Source organism: Photinus pyralis, unplaced genomic scaffold, assembly GCF_008802855.1.
Source record: "Photinus pyralis isolate 1611_PpyrPB1 unplaced genomic scaffold, Ppyr1.3 Ppyr1.4_LG9, whole genome shotgun sequence".
Taxonomy (NCBI): domain Eukaryota; kingdom Metazoa; phylum Arthropoda; class Insecta; order Coleoptera; family Lampyridae; genus Photinus; species Photinus pyralis.
In genome coordinates this window covers 9,540,279-9,560,594 of record NW_022170878.1, presented here as the reverse complement: position 1 = coordinate 9,560,594, position 20,316 = coordinate 9,540,279, and the positions used below count along the sequence as shown (strand labels likewise).

The 20,316-nt window shown below is 38.3% G+C and overlaps 3 protein-coding genes across 4 annotated transcripts; all 3 read left to right on the top strand.

Moving 5' to 3' along the window:
* Positions 1-9,957: 9,957 nt before the first annotated feature.
* LOC116181169 (15-hydroxyprostaglandin dehydrogenase [NAD(+)]-like) lies at positions 9,958-11,035 on the top strand. The gene is made up of 5 exons (XM_031501446.1): positions 9,958-10,064; positions 10,114-10,240; positions 10,288-10,394; positions 10,441-10,781; positions 10,832-11,035. The coding sequence occupies exons 1-5, from the start codon at positions 9,972-9,974 to the stop codon at positions 10,965-10,967; spliced, it is 804 nt and encodes a 267-aa protein (XP_031357306.1). The 5' UTR covers positions 9,958-9,971; the 3' UTR covers positions 10,968-11,035.
* A 4,065-nt stretch (positions 11,036-15,100) lies between these two features.
* On the top strand, positions 15,101-16,320 carry LOC116181338 (15-hydroxyprostaglandin dehydrogenase [NAD(+)]-like). 2 transcript variants are annotated; one of them, XM_031501666.1, is made up of 5 exons: positions 15,101-15,321; positions 15,367-15,493; positions 15,538-15,644; positions 15,725-16,029; positions 16,083-16,320. In XM_031501666.1, the coding sequence occupies exons 1-5, from the start codon at positions 15,112-15,114 to the stop codon at positions 16,195-16,197; spliced, it is 864 nt and encodes a 287-aa protein (XP_031357526.1). In that variant the 5' UTR covers positions 15,101-15,111; the 3' UTR covers positions 16,198-16,320. The 2 variants fall into 2 exon arrangements, with proteins under 2 accessions (XP_031357526.1, XP_031357525.1); XM_031501665.1 differs by having other exon boundaries at positions 15,689-16,029.
* Positions 16,321-19,323: 3,003 nt separating this feature from the next.
* Positions 19,324-20,316, top strand: LOC116181339 (diacetyl reductase [(S)-acetoin forming]-like; the record flags this gene model as incomplete). Its single annotated transcript, XM_031501667.1, is given in 3 exon segments — positions 19,324-19,476; positions 19,526-19,652; positions 20,178-20,316. Coding segments are annotated over 3 exon segments (303 nt in total). The 5' UTR covers positions 19,324-19,380.

Sequence of the window (20,316 nt, the reverse complement as noted above, 5' to 3'; positions counted from 1 at the left end):
TAGTGAGGTTAGGTTAGAGTGGACAGTTAGGTTAGGTCGGAAGTCTGTGGTATAGGAGAATATAATGTGCGAGGAGATTGAAGGTTAGAATAAATATATTAGTGAGGTTAGGTTAGGTGCAGTTTAGGTTAGGTCAGAAATATTGTATCAGGAGAATATAATGTGCGAGGAGTTGAGGGTTAGAATAAAAATAGTGAGTTAGGTTAGAGTGACAGTTAGGTTAGGATCGAATCTGTTAGGAGAATAATAATGTGCGAGGAGATTGAAAGTTTAGAATAAATATTAGTGAGGTTATGGTTTAGAGTGACAGTTAGGTTAGGTCAAGAAATTTGTATCAGGAGAAAAATTGGCGAGAGATTGAAGGTTAGAATAAAATATTAGTGAGGTTGGTTGAGTGCAGTTAGGTTTAGGTGAATCTGTAATCAGGAGAATATATGTGCGAGGAGGTTGGGGTTAGAATTATAATATTAGTGAAGGTTAGGTTAGAGTGAAAGTTGGTTAGCGTCAGAAATTTGTATCAGGAGAATATAATGTGCGAGGAGATTGAATGTTAGAATAAAATATTAGTGAGGTTAGGTTAAGAGTGACGTTATGTTAGGTCAGAATCTTGTATACAGGAGAATATAATGTGCGGGAGATTGAGGTTGAATAAATATTAAGTGAGGTTAGGTTAGAGTGACAGTTAGGTTAGGTCAGAATCATTGTTCAGGAGAATAATAATGTGCGAGGAGATTGAAGGTTAGAATAAAATATAGGGAGTTAGGATTTGAGTGAAAGTTATGTTAGGTTAGAAATCTTGTATAGGGAATTAATGTGGAGGAGATTGAAGGTTAAGAATACATATTAGTGAGGTTAGGTTAAGAGTGACAGTTAGGTTAGGTCGAACTTTGTATCAGGAGAATATAATGTGGCGGGAGATTGAAGGTTAGAAATAAAATATTGGAGGTTAGGTTAGAGTGAAGTTAGGTTAGCTCGAAATCTTGTATCAGGAGAATATATAATGTGGAGGAGAATTGAAGGTTAGAATAAAAATATTAGGAGGTTAGGTTAGAGTGACGTTAGGTTAGGTCAGCATACTTGTATCAGGAAGCAAAATAATGTGCGAGGAATTGAGTTAGAATAATATTGGTGAGGTTAGGTTGAGTGACAGTTGGTTAGGATAGAATCTTGTATCAGGAGATATAATGTGCGAGGAGTTGAAAGGTTGATAAAATATTAGTGAGGTTAGGTTTAAGTGACAGTTAGGTTAGGTCGAAATCTGTTCAGGAGCATGATCATGTGCGAGGAAGGTTGAGGGTTGACTAAAATATTAGTGAAAGTTGGTTAGAGTGCAGTTTAACTTCTTCCGTAGGTTGGATCAGAATTGTATCAGGAGAATATAATTGCGGGAGGTGAGGGTTTAGAATTAAAATATTAGTGAAGTTGGTTAGGAGTGACCAGTGTTAGGTTAGGTAGAAAATCTGTTATAGGAGAATATTAATGTGGCGAGGAGATTGAAGGTTAGAATAAAATATTAGTGTAGGTTAAGGCTAGAGTGACAGTTAGGTTAGGTCAGAAAATTGTTCGGAAGAATATAATGTGCGAGGAGTTGGAAGGTTAGAATAAAATATTAGTGGGTTAGGTTAGAGTGAAGTTCGGTCTAGGTCAGAAATCTTGTATCAGGAGAATATATGTGCGTAGGAGGTTGAAGGTTAGAATAAAATATTAGTGAGGTTAGGTTTAGAGTGACAGTTTATGGTTAGGTCAGAAATCTTGTATCAGGAGAATATAATGTTGCGAGGAGGTTGAGGTTAGAATAAATATTAGTGAAGTTAGGTTGAGTGAAGTTAAGAGTTGGTCAGAAATCTTGTATCAAGGAGAATATAAATGTGCGAGGAGGTTGAGGTTTGATAAAAATATTGAGTTATGGTTGAGTAAGTTAGGTTTGGTCAGAAATCTTGTATCAGGAGATATACATGTGCGAGGAGATGAAGGTTAGATAATATTGTGAGGTTAGGTAGAGTGACGTTAGGTTAGGATCAGAATTTGGTTCAGAGAATATGTGCGAGGAATTGAAGGTTAGAATAAAATATTAGTGAGGTAGGTTAGAATGACAGTTAGGTTAGGCTAGAAATTTGTATCAGGAGAATATAATGTGCGAGGAGATGAAAGTTGAATAAAATATTGTTGAGGTTAGGCTAGAGTGACAGTTAGGTTAGGTCAGAAATTTGTATCAGGAGAATTAATGTCGAGAGAGGTTTGAGGGTTAGAATAAATTTTAGTGAAGTTAGGTTGAGTGACAGTTGGTTAGGTTCGAAATCTTTATCAGGAGATATAAGTGCGAGGAGTTGAAGGTTAGAATAAAATATAGTGAGGTAGGTTAGGTGACAGTTAGGTTAGGTCAGAAATTTTGACTCAGAGATATAATGTGCGAGGAGGTTGAGGGTTAGAATAAAATATTAGTGAGTTAGTTAGAGTGCAGTTTAGGTAGGTCAGACAATCTGTATCAGGGAATATAAAAAAAAAATGTTTTTTGCCGGGGGGAAAAAGGGGGGAAGATTTTTTGAAAAAGGGGGGTTTAGAAATAAAATTAGTGAGGTTAGGTTAGAGTGCAGTTAGGTTAGGTAGAAATCTGTATAGGAGAATATAATGTGCGGGAGATTGAAGGTTAGAATAAAATATTAGTGAGGTTAGGTTAGAGTGAAGTTAGTTAGGTCAAGATCTTGTATCAGGAGAATATAATGTGGCGAGGAGGTTGAAGGTTAGAAAAAATATTAGTGAGGCTTTTCGGTTAGAGTGACAGTTAGGTTAGGTCAGAAATATTGTTAGGAGAATTAATGTGCGAGGAGGTTGAGGTTGAATCAATAATTGTGAGTTAGGTTAGAGTGACCGTTAGGTTAGGTGAAATCTTTGTATCAGGAAGAATATATATGTGCGAAGGAGGTGAGGGTTAGAATAAATAATTAGTGAAGTTAGGATAAGTGAAGATTTAGGTTAGGTCAGAAATCTTTGTTATAGGAGAATATAATGTGCGAGGAGATTGAAGTTAGAATAAATAATAGTGAGGTTAGGTTTAGAGTGACAGTTAGGTTAGGTTTTGAAATCTTGTTCAGGGAATATAATGTGGCGAGGAGGTTGAAGGGTTTAGAATAAAATATTAGTGAAGTTAGGTTTAGAGTGAAGTTAGGTTTGGTCGACATCTTGTAATCAGGGAAATATAATGTGCGAGGAGATGAAGTTAGAATAAAATATTAGTGAGCGTTAAGATTAAGTGACAGTTTTAGGGTTTAGGTCAGAAATCTTGTTCAGGAGAATATAATTTGCGAGGGGAGGTTGAAGGTTAGAATAAAATTATGAGGTAGGTTTAGAGTTTGCAGTTAGGTTAGGTCGAAATCTTGTATCAGGAGAATTAATGTGCGAGGGAGATTGAAGGTTAGATAAAATATTAGTGAGGTTAGGTTAGAGTGACAGTTAGGTTTAGGTCAGAATCCTTGTATAGAGAATATAATGTTGCGAGGAGATTGAAGGTTAGAATAAAAATATTAGTGAGAGTAGGTTAGAGTTGACAGTTAGGTTAGGTCAGAAATCTTGTATCAGGGAATATATGTGCGAGGAGATTGAAGGTTTAGATAAATATTAGTGGGTTCGTTTATGAGTGCAGTTAGGTTATGGTCAGAATCTTTGTATAGGAGAATATAATGTGCGGGAGATTGAAGGTTAGATAAAATTTAGTGGAGTTAGGTTAGAGTGGATCAGTTAGGTTAAGGTTCAGAATTTGTATCAGGAGAATATAATGTGCGAGAGAATTGAAGGTTAGAATAAAATATTAGTGAGGTTAGGTTGAGTGACAGTTAGGTTAATGGCTCGAAATCTTGGTGATCAGGAGAATATAATGTGCGAGGAGATTTTGAAGGTTAGAATAAAATATTTACGTGGGTTAGGTTTAGAGTGACAGTTGGTTTAGGTCGAAATCTTGTTATCCAAGGAAATACTAATGTGCGAGGAGATTGAAGGTTAGAGATAAAATATTAGTGAGGTTAGGTTAGAGTGACAGTTAGGTTGGATCGAAATCTTGTTATAGGAGAATTAAATGTGCGAGGAGATTGAAGTTAGAATAGAAAATATTAGTGAGGTTAGGTTAGAGTGACAGTTTAGGTTTGGTCAGAAATCTTGTTCGGAGAATATAATGTGCCGGGAGGTTGAAGGTTGAATAATATTAGTGAGGTTGGTTTAGAGTGGACAGTTTGGTTGGTCAGATCTTGTATCAGGAGAATATAATGTGGAGGAGGTTGAGGGTTAGAATAAAATATTGTGAAGTTAGGTTAGAGTGACCGTTAGGTTGGTCGAAATTTGTATCAGGAGAATATAATGTGCGAGGAGATTTGAGGTTAGAATAAAATATTAGTGAAGTTAGGTTGAGTGAAGTTTAGGTTATGGTCCCCCAGAAATTTGTTTATCAGGAGAATTAAATGTGCGAGGGATGAAGGTTAGATAAAATATTAGTGACGTTTGGTTGGTGACAGTTAGGTTAGGTCAGAAATCTTTGTATAGGAGAATATATGTGCGAGGAAAGGTATGAAGTTGAATAAAATATTAGTGAGGTTAGGTAGAGTGACAGTTAGGTTTAGGTCAGAAATCTTGTATCAGAGAATATAATTTTGGCGAGGAGATTGAGGTTAGAATACTATTAGTGAAGTTTAGGTTAGAGTGACAGTTAGGTTAGTCAGAATATTGTATAGGATATATATGTGGCGAGGAGATTGAAGGGTTGATAAATATTAGTGAGGTTGGTTAGAGTGACAGTTAGGTTAGGTCAGAAATTGTAATCAAGGCGAATAATATTTTATGTGCGAGGAGATTGAAGGTTAGAAAAAAATATAGTGAGGTTAGGTTAGAGTGACAGTTATGTTTGTCGAACTTGTATCAGGAGAATATAATGTGGCGAGGAGATTGAAGGTTCGAATAAAATATTGTGAGGTGGTTTAGAGTGCAGTTAAGTTAGGATCGAAATCTTGTATAGGAGAATATAAGTGGCGAGGAGATTGAGGTTAGAATCAAATATTAGTGAGGTTAGGTTAGAGTGACAGTTTGTTAGGATCAGAAATCTTGTTCATGGAGAATATTATGTGCGAGGTAGATTGAAAGGTTGAATAAAATCTTAGTGAGGTTAGGTTGAGTGCAGTTAGGTTAGGTAGAAATCTTGTATCAGGAGAATATAATGTGCGGAGGAGAATGAAGGTTCGAATAAAATATTAGTGAGGTTAGGTATAGAGTGACAGTTAGGTAAGGTCAGATCTGTTCAGGAGAATATAATGTGCGAGGAGATTGAGGTTAGATAATATTGTGAAGTTGGTTAGAGTGCGTTAGGTTAGGTAGCATCTTGTATAAGGGAATATAATGGTGCGAGGAATTGAAGGTTAAATAAATATTGTGAGGTTAGGTTTAGAGGTGCAGTTAGGTTTAGTGTAGAATCTTGGTATAGGAGAATATAATGTGCGAGGGATTGAAGGTTAGAATTAAAATATTAGGAGTTAGGTTAGAGTGACAGTTATGTAGGTCGAATTATGTATCAGGAAGATATAATGTCGGGGATTGAAGGTTAGAATAAACCTAACCTAACCTCACTAATTTTTTATCCTAACCTTCAATCTCCTCGCACATTATATTCTCCTGATACAAGATATTTGAGCTAACCTAACTATCACCCTAACCTAACCTCACTAAAAATTTTTCCTAACCTTAATCTCCTCGCACATTATATTCTCCTGATACAAAATTTTTGAGCTATCACCCTAACCTAACCTCACTAATTTTTAATCCTAACCTTCAATCTCCTCGCACATTATATTCTCCTGATACAAGATTTTTGAGCTAACCTAACTATCACCCTAACCTAACCTCACTAAAAATTTTTCCTAACCTTAATCTCCTCGCACATTATATTCTCCTAATACAAGATTTTTGAGCTAACCTAACTATCACCCTAACCTAACCTCACTAAAAATTTTTCCTAACCTTAATCTCCTCGCACATTATATTCTCCTGATACAAAATTTTTGAGCTATCACCCTAACCTAACCTCACTAATTTTTAATCCTAACCTTCAATCTCCTCGCACATTATATTCTCCTGATACAAGATTTTTGAGCTAACCTAACTATCACCCTAACCTAACCTCACTAAAAAATTTTCCTAACCTTAATCTCCTCGCACATTATATTCTCCTGATACAAGATTTTTAAGCTAACCTAACTGTCACCCTAACCTAACCTCACTATTTTATCCTAAAATTCAATCTCCTCGCACATTATATTCTCCTGATACAAGAATTTTGAGCTAACCTAACTAGCACTCTAACCTAACCTCACTATTTTATCCTAAAATTCAATCTCCTCGCACATTATACTCTCCTGATACAAGAATTTTGAGCTAACCTAACTAGCACTAACTTAACCTCACTAATATTTTATCCTAAAATTCAATCTCCTCGCACATTATATTCTCCTGATACAAGATTCTTGAGCTAACCTAACTAGCACTCTAACCTAACCTCACTAATATTTTATCCTAAAATTCAATCTCCTCGCACATTATATTCTCCTGATACAAGATTCTTGAGCTAACCTAACTAGCACTCTAACCTAACCTCACTAATATTTTATCCTAAAATTCAATCTCCTCGCACATTATATTCTCCTGTTACAAGATTTTTGAGCTAACCTAACTAGCACTCTAACCTAACCTCACTAATATTTTATCCTAAAATTCAATCTCCTCGCACATTATATTCTCCTGATACAAGATTTTTGAGCTAACCTAACTAGCACTCTAACCTAACCTCACTAATATTTTATCCTAAAATTCAAACTCCTCGCACATTATACTCTCCTGATACAAGAATTTTGAGCTAACCTAACTAGCACTAACTTAACCTCACTAATATTTTATCCTAAAATTCAATCTCCTCGCACATTATATTCTCCTGATACAAGATTTTTGAGCTAACCTAACTAGCACTCTAACCTAACCTCACTAATATTTTATCCTAAAATTCAATCTCCTCGCACATTATATTCTCCTGATACAAGATTCTTGAGCTAACCTAACTAGCACTAACTTAACCTCACTAATATTTTATCCTAAAATTCAATCTCCTCGCACATTATATTCTCCTGATACAAGATTCTTGAGCTAACCTAACTAGCACTCTAACCTAACCTCACTAATATTTTATCCTAAAATTCAATCTCCTCGCACATTATATTCTCCTGATACAAGATTTTTGAGCTAACCTAACTAGCACTCTAACCTAACCTCACTAATATTTTATCCTAAAATTCAATCTCCTCGCACATTATATTCTCCTGATACAAGATTTTTGAGCTAACCTAACTAGCACTCTAACCTAACCTCACTAATATTTTATCCTAAAATTCAATCTCCTCGCACATTATATTCTCCTGATACAAGATTCTTGAGCTAACCTAACTAGCACTCTAACCTAACCTCACTATTTTATCCTAAAATTCAATCTCCTCGCACATTATACTCTCCTGATACAAGAATTTTGAGCTAACCTAACTAGCACTAACTTAACCTCACTAATATTTTATCCTAAAATTCAATCTCCTAGCACATTATATTCTCCTGATACAAGATTTTTGAGCTAACCTAACTAACTTAACCTCACTAATATTTTATCCTAAAATTCAATCTCCTCACACATTATATTCTCCTGATACAAGATTTTTGAGCTAACCTAACTAGCACTCTAACCTAACCTCACTATTTTATCCTAAAATTCAATCTACTCGCACATTATATTCTCCTGTTACAAGATTTTTGAGCTAACCTAACTAGCACTCTAACTTAACCTCACTAATATTTTATCCTAAAATTCAAACTCCTCGCACATTATACTCTCCTGATACAAGACTTTTGAGCTAACCTAACTAGCACTCTAACCTAACCTCACTAATATTTTATCCTAAAATTCAATCTCCTCGCACGTTATATTCTCCTGTTACAAGATTTTTGAGCTAACCTAACTAGCACTCTAACCTAACCTCACTAATATTATTTATCCTAAAATTCAATCTCCTCGCACATTATATTCTCCTGATACAAGATTCTTGAGCTAACCTAACTAGCACTCTAACCTAACCTCACTAATATTTTATCCTAAAATTCAAACTCCTCGCACATTATATTCTCCTGATACATGATTTTTGACCTAACCTAACTAGCACTCTAACCTAACCTCACTAATACTGTATCCTAAAATTCAATCTCCTCGCACGTTATATTCTCCTGATACAAGATTTTTGACCTAACCTAACTAGCACTCTAATCTAACCTCACTAAACCTCACTATTTTATCCTAAAATTCAATCTCCTCGCACATTATATTCTCCTGATACAAGAATTTTGAGCTAACCTAACTAGCACTAACTTAACCTCACTAATATTTTATCCTAAAATTCAATCTCCTCGCACATTATATTCTCCTGATACAAGATTTTTGAGCTAACCTAACTAGCACTAACTTAACCTCACTAATATTTTATCCTAAAATTCAATCTCCTCGCACATTATATTCTCCTGATACAAGATTCTTGAGCTAACCTATCTAGCACTCTAACCTAACCTCACTTCCTTCCCCTCTCCCACTCTTCTTGCTCGTTTCTATTCTCCAAACCCCCCACTTTCCTACGCTGTTCAGTAATTCTTTTTCTTTGATACTTCCCTTTCTGTTTTCGCCACGTCTCTGTGATTTCTTTCTGTACTCTTCACTTCAATTTTCCCTCTTCCCACTTTCTTTCTTTTCATTATCGTCCTAATTCCCTTCGATTTCTGCTATCATTCATTTTGTTTGTTCTGTTGGTTTTCTGGTTTTTTTTTATTCACGCATTCTATAACCTCGATGGTTTTTTTTCATTCTCGCCTTTCATTTCATTTTGAAATGTTTATCTTGTGCTACCGAAGATATATCGGATACTGTATACTGCAAAGTTACACCCTGCATATACAGGGTGATTCAAATAGACCTGCGTAGCTCAGATTAGTAGCTCTAACTTTGGCTACAAGGGTCCTGTGTTCAAATCCCAGGTAAGGCAGTAAGTTTGTGATTGTATAGTGGGTTGAGTGGGAAGAGTAGCAAATTGCTAACACTCCGCCCACTCTAAAATAAAGGCAATAAAAAATAATAATAAAAAAATTGAGTAAACAAATTTTAAGGGCGTATTTACCAGCTAAAAATAAGAATTTGTTTGCTTTTGATGTCTATAATTTCTTAAAGGATTCTTTAATGTTTTTAAAAACTGTCAAAGAACTTAAAGGCCAGTAAAGAACTTTCCACACTACTACAAAATCCAACCAGACCTTTACTCTGTCTAGGTTTGTGCCGAACTCGTCTTCGGCTAGCTCTGCACTGGTTTTAACACTATCATTTTACTTTAATAACAATCCGATTTTAATGCCGAACAAGATGCAAGTGATTATTTTAAAATAGTGCCGAGCGATCCGAGTGCGAGTGCGGAACAAACCTAGGCAGAGTAGAGCTCTGACTTGCCCCAGTAGATCTTGACTCCATCTAGGTTTGTTTTAACACTCGATTTAAACATCTGGAAATTATTAAGAAGTACAAATTTATCTCTTGTTTTTCTCCGGTCGTAGATAAGAAGTTTTTTTAATCGCTAATTAGTTTCAAGATACGGATTGCCGAAATTTAACGCAGGTGTTGGTTATTTTAAGACGGCGCATTATTTTTGTAATGCTATAATTGAAAATAGAAAACGTCTAAATGCATTTTGCCATCTCGTTAATTAATTAATTAATGATTACATTAATCCTGATTTATTTCCCCACGGTTCTCCTATCGTCAAGTTCGTCTGATGGCCCGAAATATTTTTAATAATTTCGCTATCTACAAGTGCCTAGATAAACCAAATGATAACAACAGAAATCAATAGAAATCCTGTTATCAATACAAAATGTCGCTGAAAGAAAAGTACGCTTTAGTTACTGGTGGTGCACGAGGAATCGGCTTCGCCTGCGTAAGGGAGCTTCTCCTCAACGGGATTGAGGTGAGTGGTCCTAGTTTGGGTCGCACGAATCAACTACGTTTGTTAAAAGGGTGTAAGCTTGGTGGATATTAACGTGAAAAAGGGAAAAGAGTCAACGGCACTGCTCCAAAGTGAATTCGGGCCGCTCAAGGTACTTTTCCTCGAAGCCGACGTTTCGAAGAAGGCCGAAGTGAGAGGTTGGGATTTGTCACTGCTGTTCAGCACTAGGTGCGATTTATTTTAGATGCTTTCAGAGAATCGGTCGAGCATTGGGGGCACCTCGACCTGGTGATCAACGATGCGGGAATGGTGTCTGAACAGAATTGGGAGCCGGCACTCTTGACCAACTGCGTATGTGTTAGGTTTGCGTCTTTGCTAGACTACGTGGCTTTTGCAGGGAGGTGCGCTTCAAGGGACGCTGACTGGATTTCAGTATATGAGCACCAAGCAAAACGGCAGAGGGGGGACCATTGTGAACGTGGCCTCGATTCGTGGGATATCACCAAACATGGCCATGCCGGTGTACTCGTCCACCAAAGCCTTTACCATCATGTTGGGTCGTAGTCTGGGAGCTCCAATGTACTACGATCACAATGGCGTCAAGGTCATTACGGTATGTCCTGGCAAGACGACCACCGAGCTGATGCTCTCTTCAGCAAGTCTGGTGGCCAGTTCAGGTTTGCACCCGAACACCCAAGCGGTTCATGTGGAGACTTTAAATGGGATGAAATCTCAGTCGTAGGTGTTCGCAATTTTCCGGGAGCGACTAAAGAAGGCAATGTTTTTAGGCCGCAAGAGTTCGCCAAACTGCTGATGACGGTTTTGGATCAGGCGGCCAGCGGTACGGTGTGGGCTATCGCCGGCAACAAGGTTAACCAAATTGATTTTTCAAGCATGGATCAGCAGTGTATGCTTTATTCGTAGTTGACGTGAAGCTGACGTGAAGTTCTTCTAAAGAAAGAATTACCAAAATAAACCATAGTGCTTTTCTCTCTGGCTATACTTTTCCTCCCACAATGAGCGACACCACGGTCGGACTTGCGGACAGCATAAGGGCTCATAAATAGGACAGGATTTCCATCAATCTATTTTACGTTTCCTTCACGTTAACTTTAAGAAAACGCCAACGAGTTAAGCGTTTTTTCGCTACCGCAAAATTTGCTCCCAAATATCTCACACCCTAAAATTTGCTCTCGGATAAATCGCAACGGATTAATTCGCACCCTCACTCTTTGAGCCCTGTACATTTCGCTTTCGGAAACTTGACACCCAAAAAAATTAGCGCCCGAATAATTTGCACCCTACAAATTTATTCCCAGAACAATTGCAGCAGAATAATTGGCTTACTGGTAATTTGCACCCAGGCAATTTACTCCCAGGATATTTAAAACCCAGACATTAGGCATAGACTCCGTTCTTAATATATTTGAGTGATGTTGGTCATATTAATTTTTGGGCTCTAATGGCCAGAAGTTACTAGAAAGTAGCTAATTTTTGGGCTCTAGGAAAGAGACCTTTCGCGCTATTTTCGTTAATCTTGCAAATCAGGCTTTGTTTAAACAAACTCCTCCCTCCAGACCCCGGGGTATGGCATCCCCCCGCTCCCCATAAACACCTTTTGATAGAGACAAAGAAACGAACATTAAATCTTTCATGGTCGGGAGGTATAACGTTTACGGCCCTGAATTTTAAGAGAGAACGCAGCACCGGGGGTCTGGGGGGTGCGAAATACCCCCAGTTTACGAAGAACTTATGCACCTACCTTTTACCAAATGTTTTCCTACGCGTTTCACCACTCTTCCTTTCATACTCATTTCCCTGTTGTCTTTCTGCGTCTGTCACATTTTAATTTTTTCCAAACGTGATTTTTCCATAAACCTTTTCCAGGCGTCCATCTATACTCTGTTACGCAATTTGTGTATTCGCATCTAAAATGCGTACATTGTTACCTTATTCACATAGCGGTTCCGTGTAGCCGAGACGAAAATTGCATTATAAACAAAAGATGCCCACCGGCTATTTGTTAAAAAGGGACGCCACTCTCCAAAATTGCGTTGGTTCCCCTGATGGCGTAATATAAATAGAAAAGTCTACACTAAAAAACTCCTTTACCTTACTGTCTATGTTCCTTTCCACTTTTTTTATTTTGTCCTGTAAATGTTTGGCTGAGTTCTTATTTTAGCAGTCTTGGTCATATTAATTTCTGGGCTCGAAGAGCCAAGAGTTACTAGAAAGTAGACCTTTCGCGCTATTTTCGCTAATTTTGCAAATCAGGCTTTGCTTAAACAACCTCCCCCCTCCAGACCCCGGGGTATGGAATCCCCCCACTCCCCATAAACATCTTTTGATAGAGACAAAGAAACGAACATTAAATCTTTAATTGTCGGGAGGTATAACGTTTACGGCCCTACGTACTTACAGCACCTTTTTCATTAAGTCTGAGTTTTGATGGGAACGTAGGGGGGTGGGGGGGGCTGGTGGAGTATGGGATACTCCCCCCCCCCCCGTATATAAAAAACTTTTGCAAACAAATGAAAATTAAATCTTTCATTACCGGGGGTATTCCATACTCCCAGCCCCTCGTATCTACATTCTTCCCTAAAACGTTTAATCCTTAGCCCTGAATTTTAAAAGAGAACGCAGCAGCGGTGGTCTGGGGGTGCGAAATACCCCCAGTTTACGAAGAACTTATGCACTTACCTTTTACCCAATTGTTTTCCTTCGCGTTTGTTCCCCCACTCTTCCTTTCATACTCATTTCCCTGTTTTCTTTCTGCTTCCGTCACATTTTAATTACTTCCAAGCCTGATTTTTCCATAAACCTCTTCCAGCCGTCCATCTATATTCTGTTACGCAATTGTTGTATTCGCATCTAAAATGCGTGCATTGTTACCATAGCAGCGTACCTTATTCACGTAGCGGTTCCGTGTATCCGAGACGAAAATTGCATTATAAACAAAAGATGCCCACGGGCTATTTGTTAAAAACGGACGCCACTCTCCAAAATTGCGTTGGTTCCCCTGATGGCCTAATATAAATAAAAAAGTCTACACTAAAAAATTCCTTTACCTTACTGTCTATTTTCCTTTCCACTCCGCCTTTAAATCTATGACAAATGCGATCACCGTTCCGCCATTTTTTTCCAATTCTTTGTCCACCAATTTCTGTAGTGCATATTCGTCCGTTGCTTTCTTTAACATCCTTTTCATGTTGCTTCCCTCACTGCCGCTTTCCCTTTCTTCAGTGCTCAAGCTCTTCTTTTGAAATCTCGTCTCCTTCCCACCTCCTCTAACACGTCCCCTTTCTCTTGCTTTCGCTGTAGTACCTTAATAAAGTGCTGCTTTCAGTCATCTATTTATATTCCTCATCTGTTTTTCCTCTGTTTCTCGTTTAAATTTTATTTTGTACTTTTTTCTGTTCTCTAAATCCCCCCCCCCTTTTCTTGTTTTCTTTCTCCATTATCATTATATATTTGTTTCTCTCTCACACTCTCTTTCTATTATTTCTTCCTTCCCCTTCATTTACTTATTACCACGTTATTGCCTCCAAATTTTCCCACTCCTCCTCTGTATGCCCAGAAGGGGGGTTGTTCTTATAGTCTACGACTCAACAGTGTCACTTGTCCATAACTGCATCCCCCTCCGTCTTTGCATCTTCCCTCGTAAACCAGTGGCTATCAGTTGGTGATCCGTTTCTACTCTTCTTCCTCTTCCAGTACCTTTTTCAATTACCGACCTCCCTTTTCCTGATAATTCCAGTAGAGCCTCTCCCTCTTTATCTCTTGATTATCTATCTTGTGTTCCTCTTCCCAACTCTACTCGTTTTTCTTTATTCCTTGTTCTGGAATTTACTCCTGTCTCCCAATATCATCCTCTCCTCTTTTTCATTTACCATACTTTCTATTGTATGTGATACATCTTTAATTCGTTCTCTGTTCTCTTCCCCTCCACTTCCTGTATGCCTTCCTCCTCATTCATTTCCTCCCTCGATTCCCATATCCCTTCTTACTGCTGTTAATGCTTCCTTTTACGCTTCTCTTTATATTATCCTCCTTCGCAAATTGGTTCTTCGACATGTACTCACTAAATATCCTGTTCTTTATTCCCCTCCAGTTATTTCCTTCTATCCATGGTTCAATCATATCCCCTTACAAACTCTCTCCATTTTTGTTTTATTTTGTTCCTTTCTTTTGTTGTTCGTTTCTGTCTCTCGCCTCCCCATTCCTCCCCTTCCACTCTCTTTTACTGTTAATTTTTCTCTTTCTCTACGTCTCTGTTCTCACTAATTCGTTTTTTTTTGGTACTTCATCTGTGTTGTTCATCATTTGTTAATTTTAATTTCCTTTCCTCTTTCCCTCTCCGCAGTCTCTGCAATTTCTCTCTGTGCCTTTCTTTCTGCTTATATGAACACCTTTTTTGTTCCTTATCTTTTATCCTCTTATTCTAGTTTTGCTATCTTTTCCATCAGTTCTTCTTTTTCTTCATTCCATTGCTTTTCCCTTCTCTGCATTTCCTCCCCTCCTATCAATTTGCTCCTTTCCCATCTTTCAATTCCGTTCTCGCTCTCTCCCTTTTCTGTCTGCCTCCACTTTCCTTTGTTCCGGTGATCTTATAACTTCTTTGCTCCTTTTAAACACCTCGAACTCTTTTGCTTATTTCCTCTTTTTACCCTCTAGAGTCATCCTTGACTGAGTTAGGGGCTTCTCAGTCTCAGCAGCTGGGAAGCGTTCGCCCCCCTCAGTCTCTTCCGTATGAGATTCTCCCAACTTACTAAAAATAAGGGATCTAGGCGTATGCTATCTGTACGCAACCTTCCACCCAGACGCGCGTAGTGTGTTGCCTACCCTCACCGTGCGGCGGACTTATCCCACTATGTCCTCTAAACACTTTTTGCAGACCTTTATTTACCATATTTTAGTAATATCCTACGCTATCCCCCCGGATGAAGACGAGTTGAGAGGATGCTGATGGAGATTTAGAGGGTCGGTGAAGATATGCTCCTTGAGGGTTGTCCAACATTGGGGAAATTGCAGCCAGTAGTCTGGTCCCCACTGAAGAACTTGTACATTTATGAACCAATCAGTTGGAAACTTCCTACTCCCGATATCCTTATCGTACGAGATAACTCGAGAAGGGCACGTCGCCGCCAATAACCGAATAACAAGTAATTACTCCACGCTCAAAATGTCGCGGCTAAATGGTAAATTTGCTTTGGTGACTGGCGGCTCTCAAGGCATTGGTTTCGCTTGCATCAAAGAACTCCTTAACAATGGAATTCAGGTGAGCCATCGAGATCGAGGCTCAACCGTAACCGCTTCCGTCTAGGGCGTCACGTTGGTGGATGTGAACGTTTCGAAAGGCAACGAATCCACGGCCTTGCTCAAAGAAGAATTCGGAACAGAAAGGGTCATCTTTATCGAAGGCGATGTTTCAAAAGAAGATCAAGTCGAAGGTAAACCCTTATCCATTGCCATTTTACACGCCATCCAATTTCAGACGCTTTCGAAAAGTCTTTCAATCACTGGAAGCACTTGGACATAGTGATCAACAACGCTGGGGTCATCGCCGAGCAACATTGGCAAAAGGCGCTATTGACAAACTGCGTAAGTTAGGTATTTCCAGTACAGATTACCATCTACGCCTTTAGGGAGGAACTCTTCAGTGCTCTTTGACGGCATTTCAGTATTTGAGCACCAAGCGAAATGGCAGAGGAGGAGTCATTGTGAACGTGGCCTCAATAGTTGCGGTCCATCCGTACGCCATCACTCCAGTGTATTCGTCCACCAAGTCCTTTATAGTAATGCTGGGTCGATGTTTGGGCGATTCCATCTACCACGATCATAACGGCGTACGAGTCGTCACCGTCTGCCCCGGACTGACAATCACCGATTTCGCGCGGAACGCGGGAGGCTTGGAGGCGCTCAAAAGTTTGGTTCCGCATTCCCAAACGAGTTACAATGACGATCGGGATTGGCTGAAGAGCCAATCGTAAGTATTTGCACGCCCCTGAATGGACGTTTTGAAAAGACAATCGTGTGCAGATCGGAGGAGTGCGCGAAACATCTGGTGAGATTGATGATTGAGGGAACTAGTGGAAGCGTGTGGACCATCGTGGGGAACGAGGTTTCTCAAGTGGATTTTTCCATAAGAGATTAACAACGCGTCTTGTATATTTTGTATGATATCATAGACCAAGGGAGATAATAGAAATAAGTTGTTATTTCACCTACTAGTATTCTACGGGCCAAACTCTATAAGAAAATGTTTTTTCCCGGTCGATCTCAGACAATTTTTCTTTCCGGCCTCAAAAAAAGGCAGTGTATTACCTTCCTTTTTTACCAAAAATCGACTGCTCCAAAATTTCTCGGAAAAACACTTTTTCTAACTAATTTTGGTGCGTAGAATCCAAAACGATTCATACTTTTTCGATCAGGCCCCTCAATCAAAAGTTATGGACTAACAAATGTTGAGAAAAAGTTCAAAGGGCTGTAACTTTTGATCTAGTAGTCCAATCTTAGAACTGTTTGAAATTATGGATTCTACGGGCCAAACTCTATAAGAAAATGTTTTTTCCCGGTCGATCTCAGACAATTTTTCTTTCCGGTCTCAAAAAAAGGCAGTGTATTACCTTCCTTTTTTACCAAAAATCGACTGCTCCAAAATTTCTCGGGAAAACACTTTTTCTCACTAATTTTGGTGCGTAGAATCCAAAACGATTCGTACTTTTTCGATCAGGCCCCTCAATCAAAAGTTATGGACTAATTACAAATTTCGACAAAAAGTTCAAAGGGCTGTAACTTTTGATCTAGTAGTCCAATCTTGGAACTGTTTGAAATTATGGATTCTACGGGCCAAACTCTATAAGAAAATGTTTTTTCCCGGTCGATCTCAGACAATTTTTCTTTCCGGCCTCAAAAAAAGGCAGTGTATTACCTTCCTTTTTTACCAAAAATCGACTGCTCCAAAATTTCTCGGGAAAACACTTTTTCTCACTAATTTTGGTGCGTAGAATCCAAAACGATTCGTACTTTTTCGATCAGGCCCCTCAATCAAAAGTTATGGACTAATTACAAATTTCGACAAAAAGTTCAAAGGGCTGTAACTTTTGATCTAGTAGTCCAATCTTAGAACTGTTTGAAATTATGGATTCTACGGGCCAAACTCTATAAGAAAATGTTTTTTCCCGGTCGATCTCAGACAATTTTTCTTTCTGGCCTCAAAAGAACGCAGTGTATTACCTTCCTTTTTTACCAAAAATCGACTGCTCCAAAATTTCTCGGGAAAACACTTTTTCTCACTAATTTTGGTGCGTAGAATCCAAAACGATTCATACTTTTTCGATCAGGCCCCTCAATCAAAAGTTATGGACTAATTACAAATTGCGACAAAAAGTTCAAAGAGCTGTAACTTTTGATCTAGTAATCCAATCTTAGAACTGTTTGAAATTATGGATTCTACGGGCCAAACTCTATAAGAAAATGTTTTTTCCCGGTCGATCTCAGACAATTTTTCTTTCCGGCCTCAAAAAAAGGCAGTGTATTACCTTCCTTTTTTACCAAAAATCGACTGCTCCAAAATTTCTCGGAAAAACACTTTTTCTCACTAATTTTGGTGCGTAGAATCCAAAACGATTCGTACTTTTTCGATCAGGACCCTCAATCAAAAGTTATAGACTAATTACAAATTGCGACAAAAAGTTCAAAGAGCTGTAACTTTTGATCTAGTAATCCAATCTTAGAAGTGTTTGAAAGTATGGATTCTACGGGCCAAACTCTATAAGAAAATGTTTTTTCCCGGTCGATCTCAGACAATTTTTCTTTCCGGCCTCAAAAAAAGGCAGTGTATTACCTTCCTTTTTTACCAAAAATTGACTGCTCCAAAATTTCTCGGGAAAACACTTTTTCTCACTCATTTTGGTGCGTAGAATCCAAAACGATTCGTACTTTTTCGATCAGGCTCCTCAATCAAAGGTTATGGACTAATTAAAATTTCGAAAAAGTTCAAAGGGCTGTAACTTTTGATCTAGTAGTCCAATCTTGAAACTGTTTGAAATTATGGATTCTACGCGCCAAACTCTATAAGAAAATGTTTTTTTCCCGGTCGATCTCAGACAATTTTTCTTTCCGGCCTCAAAAAAAGGCAGTGTATTACCTTCCTTTTTTACCAAAAATCGACTGCTCCAAAATTTCTCGGGANTAGAATCCAAAACGATTCGTACTTTTTCGATCAGGCCCCTCAATCAAAAGTTATGGACTAATTACAAATTTCGACAAAAAGTTCAAAGGGCTGTAACTTTTGATCTAGTAGTCCAATCTTAGAACTGTTTGAAATTATGGATTCTACGGGCCAAACTCTATAAGAAAATGTTTTTTCCCGGTCGATCTCAGACAATTTTTCTTTCCGGCCTCAAAAAAAGGCAGTGTATTACCTTCCTTTTTTACCAAAAATCGACTGCTCCAAAATTTCTCGGGAAAACACTTTTTCTCACTAATTTTGGTGCGTAGAATCCAAAACGATCCGTACTTTTTCGATCAGGCCCCTCAATCAAGGGTTATGGACTAACAAATTTTGACAAAAAGTTCAAAGGGCTGTAACTTTTGATCTAGTAGTCCAATCTTAGAACTGTTTGAAATTATGGATTCTACGGGCCAAACTCTATAAGAAAATGTTTTTTCCCGGTCGATCTCAGACAATTTTTCTTTCCGGCTTCAAAAGAAGGCAGTGTATTACCTTCCTTTTTAACCAAAAATCGACTGCTCCAAAATTTCTCGGGAAAACACTATCTATCTATCGTGCAGCTCAAAGTATAGTTACTTTTTCGAGAGATTCGGAACTATTGGTTTAAAGGGGACGCTGGTCGCAGAAATTTCGTTGGTTCCGCTTTGGCATTAATATAAATAGCGAAGCGCAAAAAAAAAGAAGAAGACGGGTAACGATTAAATATAGTCCGCGCGATTTTTATTGTCGTAAAAGCAGAATTAGTTTAAAAATTATAATAACAATAATAGGCGGTCGAGTGACAACAGTTTGGGTGTCAAATTCAGGTAAACAATTTCTGTGTGAAACGTCGTTGCCCAATTGTTGGTGCTCATTTCAACAATGTGTGGTTGATAATGCTTGTCAACTATAATATCGTTCAGTTTCAATAGTCTAATCCATGGTGTGACGCAATAGCTCGGCTACTGATAACCTTTAAACAGCATATCGGCACATAGTGACCTAATTAGTTAATTACGATTGAAATTTTAAAAAAACATGTATAATTGCTTGATTAGGCAAGGATCGGTGCAAATTGAAGACGCGGTGTCATACGATTAAGTGTACCTGGCATATGACAAAATGTCCATGTTGAAGGGAAAATACGCTTTGGTCACTGGTGGCGCTCAAGGAATCGGCTTCGCTTGTATTAAGGAACTTCTTATCAACGGAATTGAGGTAAAAAAACTCCGCTCATAATAAGTTTGAGCTAATTGCGGTTAATCAGGGCGTGACATTGGCGGATATTAACGAGGTTAGAGGAGAGGAATCTACTGCGCTACTTAAAAGGGAGTTTGGAGCGGAAAAGGTTATCTTCGTAGCTGCCGACGTTTCCAAAAAGGATCAAGTTGAAGGTAAGTCATTGTGGTAGTGGGAGGGTTGCGTGGGACGTTGTACCTTCCAAACCCTCTTTTTTCTTGCTTCTAATCCTCAACCATAACCCTCAGAAGCTGTCCACGTCCTTTGGTCAGAGGTTAGGTTTCATTTAGTTCTTCAGAATAAAAAAACATCCTCAAAAATGGGATTCTATTCTTATGGGTAACTTTGTACAAGCCTGAAGAATCGAAAATCATAACCGTTTGGAAATCATCGTATCTAGCCTAATTTTGTGCCAATTTTTGAGGGTTGATGGAACAACATCGAACAAAATTGTGCCCATTTAAAGAAAGGCCATAAAAAACGTGACTTAGGCATATTTCTCAAAAATGCTCCACCACATTTATGGCATCTTACTAGAGAATGTCAAAAGATTTTGCAGAGAATGTCCATTGTGCTTGAAAAATTCTTCAGAAAAACTTTTGATCTTCTTTTTCGATTTTCTTCGAAGATTATCCAAAATAAAAGATCTTAAATGATGTTAGAGATAAATTATTCTTCAGTTCTTCAGGTTAAGTTGGAATCAATAGCATTTCTAATTCAAGACTCGCCAAACCTAGATAAGTGTAGCAAAATGCTTTAGGTGCGTTCAAAAAATCAATCGAGCATTGGAAACACCTCGACATATTGATCAACAATGCG

Bases quoted from the DNA above. Each gene is read 5' to 3' on its own strand.
- LOC116181169 (XM_031501446.1), top strand. From the start codon at position 9,972: ATGTCGCTGAAAGAAAAGTACGCTTTAGTTACTGGTGGTGCACGAGGA. The intron at 10,241-10,287 runs GTTGGGATTTGT...GATTTATTTTAG, and splicing joins GAAGAAGGCCGAAGTGAGAG to ATGCTTTCAGAGAATCGGTC. The intron at 10,782-10,831 runs GTAGGTGTTCGC...CAATGTTTTTAG, and splicing joins AATGGGATGAAATCTCAGTC to GCCGCAAGAGTTCGCCAAAC.
- LOC116181338 (XM_031501665.1), top strand. From the start codon at position 15,112: ATGAACCAATCAGTTGGAAACTTCCTACTCCCGATATCCTTATCGTAC. The intron at 15,322-15,366 runs GTGAGCCATCGA...GCTTCCGTCTAG, and splicing joins TCCTTAACAATGGAATTCAG to GGCGTCACGTTGGTGGATGT. The intron at 15,494-15,537 runs GTAAACCCTTAT...ATCCAATTTCAG, and splicing joins AAAAGAAGATCAAGTCGAAG to ACGCTTTCGAAAAGTCTTTC.